Source organism: Octopus bimaculoides, chromosome 1, assembly GCF_001194135.2.
Source record: "Octopus bimaculoides isolate UCB-OBI-ISO-001 chromosome 1, ASM119413v2, whole genome shotgun sequence".
NCBI lineage: Eukaryota > Metazoa > Mollusca > Cephalopoda > Octopoda > Octopodidae > Octopus > Octopus bimaculoides.
Window position 1 is genome coordinate 4,845,087 of NC_068981.1, and position 8,343 is coordinate 4,853,429.

Below are 8,343 nucleotides of genomic sequence, written 5' to 3' on the forward strand. Positions count from 1 at the left end.
TATATATAATCTATATCTTACACATGTATCTAAATAGACATACCGTTTAATGTTGTATTATATAAGTCATGGTGAATTTAATAACATCTCAATTATAAGAACTGTGTTGGAATTTAGGCTCCGATTTCCGTGTTACTGAAATGTTTTCTCTCCCCCAGATTATTTTGCTTAAATACAAATTTAAAATGATGCTGTATTTTCCCCCGAAACACCCAAAAATGTTTGAAGTAGGAATTAAAATATTTCTTGTTAACTTTGTGAGATTTAGAAATTTAAACTTCACTTAAAATAGGTTTCAAAAACTTTCTGTTGAATCTCAGTGTTTAAAGATCAGCTCAATCATTAAACTACTTGAAATAATTTATTAGTTTTCTCCAAGTTCTATATATTTGTATCTAAAGTCTTATGTGTTTGTATTATTATAACTAATGTTCTCCCTTTTTTCTTCATAATTATAGTCATGCCGGTCACTTCAACATTGCCATACACTTGTGTTGAAGAATTAAACCATCAGTTCTTTCCTCAGAAGCAAGGAAATAAATAGACATTATTTTATTATGTCTAAATTATTTGAAAACGATATCAGATACTATAATTTTTATTTTTTTTTAGATAGTGCCGTCCGAAATAATTTTGTATCGAAGGTATTCGTGTATAATAGTATTTAATTTTGGTGTAGGATGGAAAAGGTGTGGTCAGATGTATTGTCTGTGTCTTCCTTGTAATAATTGCCTCTTGCATTATTATTGATGATAATTTTTAAGTAGTTGATGTTTCCAGTTGCTAATATTTGTGATGAGATCAATAACAAATCAATCCTGTATAAAACATGCATTGGATTGATTAGATTAAGAATGTCAGATGGTAATCAGAAACTAAAGATTCCACTGAAAAGGTGTATCATGGTTGGTGGAACCGACACCTTACTATTTACAGGTGGGTTATCTATCATCAGATGCAACCATTAAGATTCTTTAGATTGGATCTAATTCCCAATAAGAATTTATTATAATTTACTGGAAATGATATTTCCTTAAAAATGCTTTACATCAGTGATCCATATAATATTTTGTTGTTAAAAATTTGTGTAATGCACAAAATATTTTAACAGTTGTCCTTTTATACAATTCCCAATGAAATTATAAAAACATAATAGGATTTTTTTTTTAAATTGAATAGTTATGAGTGTCCACCAGAGTAAAGTAGGAATCAGATGGGTCTGGATAAAAAAAAAATGGGTTTAGAACCACTACCGAAAGAAAGTTAAGGATGATTCAATTAATATTCTACCAGTTTATTCTGTTGCTTTAATTGAAATCATGGCTCTTATGTATTCCAAGTCTTAACTTCAGAGAAAATGTTGAGGATTCTTCACTGTCTCTACACATTGGGGTACCATTTAAAATTCTGTCATCTGATGACAAACAGACTTTCTACATATCAAAGCTTGTAATCTGGATGATGTTGATCTTCATGGATATTTGCTTCTTTGCCAAATTATAATTTAAAAACCTGTTGTTATTGATGGATTTTGTAAAGGTTTTTCATTTCATTCCAACCATTTGCTTGGTCGTGGAAATATTTCCCCATTGCAGAGAAGCTCATTGGCTCTGCCAGAAGACTGTTGACCCCAATTGTACTTCAGTAATTTAATTGGGGCCCCATGGTGAGTTTCGGTGGGTGGTTTAACTGTAGGAAGAGCATCCATCTTTAAAAATGCCCATGTTTTAATTTGATAAAACTCCCTTTCTGAAGGAATGCAAAAACTAAGAGGGCCAAAGTGTTGTGTTGCTCTAAGATAATGAAGCTCAATTTTATCTGAATTATTAATCAGGACTGTTCAATATAATTGAGACTTGATCAACACTGATTGACTTTTTATTAAATCAGCTTACTTAATGTCATTGCATATATTAGAATCAGTAAACTACAAGACATTCTAAGTTACATGGAGTTTGTTTTTATCTTCTTTGTAAAAACCATCATCATTGAATCCGAAGCCAAAATATATGGAATCTCTGAGCCCTACATCAATAATAGACCCATTTTTTTCCATGTAACAGTTTGGTAGGGAATTACCTTAAATCTAGCTGTTTGATTAATCAGAAATTTGTATACTTTTTGCTCTTGAATATAAAGTAGATTGTAGTTTCCACTATAAAACTGTTAAGAAGCTGTTAAAAATTAATCACAATTTTCAGGTTTAAATTTGTTAAACGTTATTAAAACTACAGTTACATTTATTTTTGCATGTTATGTTAAGGTTCACTGTCTCTAGCTTTTTTAAATCATAAGGCATGTTCTTAAAATTTCTGGCTTTGGTTTAATTCTCTTCAGGTTTTTTGAAAGTATCTTCTTTAGAAGCTTTACTTAAATGTAGCTCAAGTTTGAATCAGCCTCACTTTTGGCATCTCATTCAATTTGATGATAAAGGAAGTTTTAATTGAGTTACAACTCGAAACATCGAATCCCTACAAGTAATTAACAGATGTTTCACTCATTAGACTACGGCCATGCTGGAGTACAGCCTCAAAGAATTTTTAGTCAATGAATCGACTCGAGTAATAGGTTTTTTTTATTCTATTAGTCTCTTCTGTCGAACCACTAAGTTTACAAGGATGTAAACACACCAGCACCGGTTGTCAGGTAGGGGTGGGACACATATCATAATTTAGCGTCCGTTTTTCATGCTGTCATGGGTTGGACGGTTTTGACAGAAGCTTGGCTTCTTTCAGTTAGCGTCTACCAAATCCACTTGATCAGCTCGAAGCTATAGAAGCTATAATTATAAGACTCTTGCCTAAGATGCATGCATAACAGACGTGTTATGCATGTATGACTTGTGAATAATCATGTCGTTTGCATTTTTTATTTCAATTCATTTCTGTATATTTAAATAACTGAGATTTTTTTTTTTGTGTGTATTTATGAATTTTATTTTCAGCTAATTTTATGAAGTTCTTTTTGTAACTATTCAATTTGTTTTAATTTAGTTTTATATTTTGTAATATAATGTAGTTATTCATGTTAAATAATTGTGGTATATTGAGAAATGGCACGGGTGGGTTAAAGTACTGTTAGCCTGTGCAACGAACCCTGTCTTTGAATTGATTACAAGTGAAAATGGTCGTGAAGTTTAATGACTAATTAATTAATTAATTGTAAAAATACTGAGTATTTATTGGAATTCATTTCAATAACTTTGTTGTTACCATGTTACGAGTTGTTTCCCTTCGTCACAAACATGGCCGACATTGTCTTAGGATGTTTTTTACCAAAAAACTACATCAGTATGTATATGTTGTTGCTGATAATAGCGGTGATTAGTATATTATGTGTATATATACAGTGACACTGGATTATCCCGAGTCATTTGTTTGGATTTAAAATCAACTGGAGCCACTGTTTACTGCATTTTCCAACGAAACTTCTATCTATACACCTGTGCCCTCCCTCGTTTGAATAGATTAGATTTTTACTAATGTTTTGTTTTAAGCAACTAGTCTTTTCAACACACTACACCAAAATTTCCGGAATTTAAAACATCCGAGTTGACATTTTTAACTCTTGATACCAATCTGTCTCAGACCACCCCTAGTTTTATGAATACAAAATTCCTGGTAATTTTTTAACGTCCGTATTCCATGTTGGCATGGGTTAGACGGTTTGACAAGGAGCTGCCAAGGCCTGGGATCACACCAGGTTCCAATGTCTGCTTTGGCATGGTTTCTACGGCTGGATGCACAGAGTGTACTGGGTGCTTTTTACGTGGCACGGCACTTTTTTTTTTTTTTTACTTGTGGTCTAAATTAGAATTTTCCATCAAAATTTGGTAATGACAAAGTTATTTTACTAAATTCTATCTGAAACAAAGATACTGTAGTATTTCAGCAGAAATATATGCTAAAAAAAAGGGTTAAAGTGCTAAAAATTTTATGTTTGTGCTCCAAACATCAGATTAATAATGACAAAGAATGTATTCTAACAGGAATATGGTTAGAAAGGAATTAACCTTTTTCTTAGCCAAAATGCAAATTTTTCGTCGACTTGAAAGTTGTTTGAGATTACTTATTCCTTGTTCTTAGGATTTTTTTAAAAAATGAATTATTTATTGGGGGTAGGGGCTTGACTGTGTTAAACACTTTGTGACATTTTTTTTTCTCTTTTTTTGTTCCAGTGAGGAAAGTGTACTTGCTGCCAGCTTGCTGCCATTATTTTCTTGGATTGTCTTGTGAACCATGTTAATTTGCCACAACTTTCTTCTTCTATATTGATTTGGGATGGAAAGTTGCAACACTAGCCTGGATGTTGGAGAAATGAAAAATAATTGCAGCCAAGAAAGTGCCGACAGCATATCTGACCTAGAAACTTCTGTGAAGAACGGCGTTGGAAAGAATTTAGTTCCTGGGGAAAAATCTGATTTCTTGAGAAATAAGTCTAAGGGAGAACAACAGCAGAATGTCTCTTTAAACGAAGATAAAATTGATAACGAAGAAAGCAAAGAAAATCAGCTTAGTAAAATCAAAAGTCCAGTAGATAAGATTACTGTAGAAGACGAATCTGACGTAATAATTACTTCTAGTGAGAAGTTGGAGAAAGCAGAAAAGAAATCTGATAGTCCTTCTAAAGGGGAAACTGACCCTCTAAAAGTTGTCATTAAATTAACTGACAGTAACAAGAAGAACACCAACAACGACGACGACGACGACGAAGTGGAAGTTTTAAATACTGCAGCGAAGATCAACTCGGCAAACAACGGCCTTGAATCGGTTGCAAAAGAGAATCAAAGAAAAGTTAATGATCTAAATCCTTGTGAAAGATCTCGTCTTCATTTGCAGTCTTCAAATTGTCAATCAAATTCTCTTCTCACTTCAAACAGCAATAACCAGCTGCGATCTGGGCCTTTCAGTGCTAACAACAATCATAATAAGGTTCAGCAGCCACCTGAGCTGCCGTCTTTCAACCTGGCTAACCAACAGAACAATTATGCTCCGCTATCTGGAGCTAAAATTCCCAAACCTCATATACCTTCGATGTCTCCACTAAACAGTTCTCAATCCAGTATGAATTCTTCAAAAGGAGGTACGTCTCCTTTCTGCTCGTCACCTAATTTTTCTAATTTCAACATCAACGATAACGATGATTCTAAAGATACTTTGCCAAATTCCAGTGTTGAACAGATTGAGGCTATCAAGAGAGAAACGCTTCTACATTCTATGTCAACCAAGGCTCAACGCATCTTGAAAGCAAAAGCCAAGGCAGAGCTATTGATGAAAGCTGATGAAAAACTAGGTCCGCTAGCCAACTTCCTGAACAACTTGGGGCTTGACATTGTTAAACAATCTGTTTATCAAGAAGCCATCCATATTCAGTCTCGGAAGCAGCAGTCTGGCAAACTAACAGATGTTGAGTGTTCTCAACTGGACAAGATGCGGACATCCTGCAGGGAGCTTGCTGAAAAACTGAAACATCTTAAGCTCAGCTACAGGAAGTGCAAATTATGCAATTTTGTTAGTGAGTCGGTCAATGTCCATTTTTGGCATCGTGAACATCCACATGTTAACAAACGAGAAGACTTTTGTTGTTCCTATTGTGATTTCCTGACCAGAAACAACCTGGCTTTCAACTTTCATATGGAGGCTGAGCACAACATCAAAGGACGAAGTATGGAAAAGCCAGCGTTTTGGCAATGTAGTCTCTGCCCATTTGAACACAACTCTAAGAGTAAACTAACGCAGCACAGGTGGAAGTGTGAAAAGAACTTTGAAATGAAAACTCACTTGTCGCCGTCCCCTGAAACTGATATCAATTATAGCTTGTACGGGGTATTCTACCTCTCCGAGAAAGAAGAGGCCCTGAAGGCTATTGCTTTGCATAAAGCTAAACAAAATCAGATCAAAGCGCAGCAGGCTCAGTTTAAGTTGCAACAGCAACAAGCAGCTGCGAATCGAGCAAGCTACTTCAATGCTAATAAAATTTCTCCTATTCAGTCGAAACCAATGAATCAAGGAAATATGAATGTAAACCAAAGAATTCCTGTTTTAGTGCATCCCAAAATAGGTCAACCGCAAGTGCCAGGGAACCAGATGAGAAATTTCAATGCAAGAGGGAACATGCAACCGAATCGATTCCAGCAACAGTCTCCAATTCGGCCCCTGGTTAACCATCTTGGAATGAAACACTTCTCTCCTGGCATGCCCCAAAATAATATCCGTGGAACATCTTTACTCAACCCAAACAAGGGACATCAGAACCTAAGCCTGATGCGGACACAACTTCCTGTGAAAGATTTACTCAACATGCATCAACAGGTCAAAGGCCATAATGTAGTTACTGCCAAGTCTTTAGCCAACCAGAAATTAATACCTTCCAACAATCAGCCCATTAATGATGTTAGTGAGTTTGAAATCTGTGAGCTGTGTGGCGGCTATGTTAAAGATCGGGAAGCTCTGCGTATTCACTTCTTCTACGCTCATAGAGTTGAGATGCCTGCACTTATGTTCGAGAAACCATGCCCTCCTCTTTTCTGTGATGTTTGTGAAAAGAAATTCTGGACTAGCCAAGGCCTCCAGAAACACAGGGTTTCCTTGAAACATTATGCCAAGGGTTCTCTCTCTCAAGTATGCATCCTTTGTGGTTGTCTTGTTTCTCATCTGCTTAATCATATGACTGACACCCATCAGCTCAACTTACAGGACTTCCTGAACCAAAAGCGATGCATTGTTTGTGGGAAGGTGTGCCAGAGCCGATCTGAAACCGAGATCCACATGGCTGCCAGTCACGGTATTTTAGTGAAGCGTAGTAACTCGAATTCAATGGATGCCAAGGTGAAACTTGACGAGAAAGGAGGTGGTAATTCCATGGCTATGGCAACCAAAACCGGAACTGCCACCCCTGGCTCGTCGGCCTCTCAGTTGGTAAAAGGCAACTACTGTGTGTTTTGCAAGGTACCGTTTGCGAGCAATGCTGAATTGACACAACATTGTCTACTCGTACATAAGGCTTGCAAAAAATGCGGCATGGTTTTGCCAGCAGAGGGTTCTCTTGGTAACCACAGATGTCAGATAAGCATTCCAACGGTGAAAGCTTGCAGTGTGTGTAAGAAGCAGATACTCATTCAAGAGTTTATAAAGCACGTTGAAGAGAGGCATTTGAAAAAATGTTCTATCAAACTCAAGCGGCTCAACTCAGAAGAGATCAACGCAGAAATGAAAGAGAAAAAATTACACCTGGATATATCTGGTGGTGCTTCTCCTTGTTCAATATCTGGCAACATTGATTCCGGGCAAAACAGCGTTTCTGGGGATGTAGGTAGCAATAGTTCAGCTCGATCACATAAACGAAAACCAGAAGAATCCGATAGAGCAGCGAAACGCAGTAAAATTTCTCTAGATAATGATAGTAATTTTGAGGCTAAATCCGAATCTATATCTATAAGTGATAGTGATGATGATGTGGAAGTTATTAATGCTGGCAGTAGCTCTGCTGATAAGACTAAATTAGATTACCCCAAAAATGGTTCTGTTGATAAAAAGAAAGAAAGTAGTAAGACTGGCAGTGTTTCCGAATCTGCAGCACCTGAGAAGATGGATGTCGATGCGTCTCAAGAAAGTGAAGAGGAGAGCGACTGGAGTCAGAAAGGAACAGCTGCTGACAAGGACAAACAGGATGAGCAGGAAAACGCAACCGCTAATAATAATAATAACAATAACAATAATGGTTCTACTTCTGCAAAACTGGAGTCTTCCAAAGAATCTGATGAAAGCTATGATAGTAAGAAAAGTCCTGTGAAATCAGGGAGTGACAAAAACATTACAGACAGCACCGAATGAATGGAGTGATTTGGTAAAAATGACTTAAACATATATAATATATATAAACAGCCTGAACATTATTCAGAAATATTACCTCTACTCCTGGAGTCTTCATGTCTGTTGAGAATAATCTCTATTGCCTTGAAACTATGCTATATCTTAGGAACCAAAATAGCAGTCATCGGCAAGGGAATTGTCACTCATGCTGTGTATGTAATGAAACTGTTAACACTGACCTGTTGCCCAGTCTGGAGTTAAACTCTTCCCCCAAAGATGTGGGCTTAGGGTCTCTGTTTTATGTAGAACTAAAAACTACTCAAATGGCTTTTGACTTTAATTTTTTTTTTTTTTTCCTTCCCTTCTCCCCAAATCTATGAATGCCATTGAAATATGTATGTATTAGAATCTTTGGCTGTTATCAAATTAATTAATCACTTGTATTAATAATGATTAATTTTTTTGTCCATAATTGCTCTTGGAAAAATTGAAAATTTCTATTAACTTTCTTATTGAAAAAAACCCCCCCAAA

The 8,343-nt window shown here is 36.0% G+C and overlaps 1 protein-coding gene across 2 annotated transcripts in view; it reads left to right on the plus strand.

The window, feature by feature from the left end:
• Nucleotides 1–8,343, plus strand: part of LOC106876875 (MOG interacting and ectopic P-granules protein 1) — a 13,829-nt gene extending 5,486 nt beyond the window's left edge. For both annotated transcript variants that reach the window (XM_014925614.2, XM_014925615.2), the window contains exon 2: nt 4,178–8,343. In XM_014925614.2, coding sequence (XP_014781100.1) covers nt 4,281–7,832 — 3,552 coding nt within the window. In that variant the 5' untranslated portion in view covers nt 4,178–4,280 and the 3' untranslated portion in view covers nt 7,833–8,343. The remainder of the gene's footprint in view (nt 1–4,177) is intronic.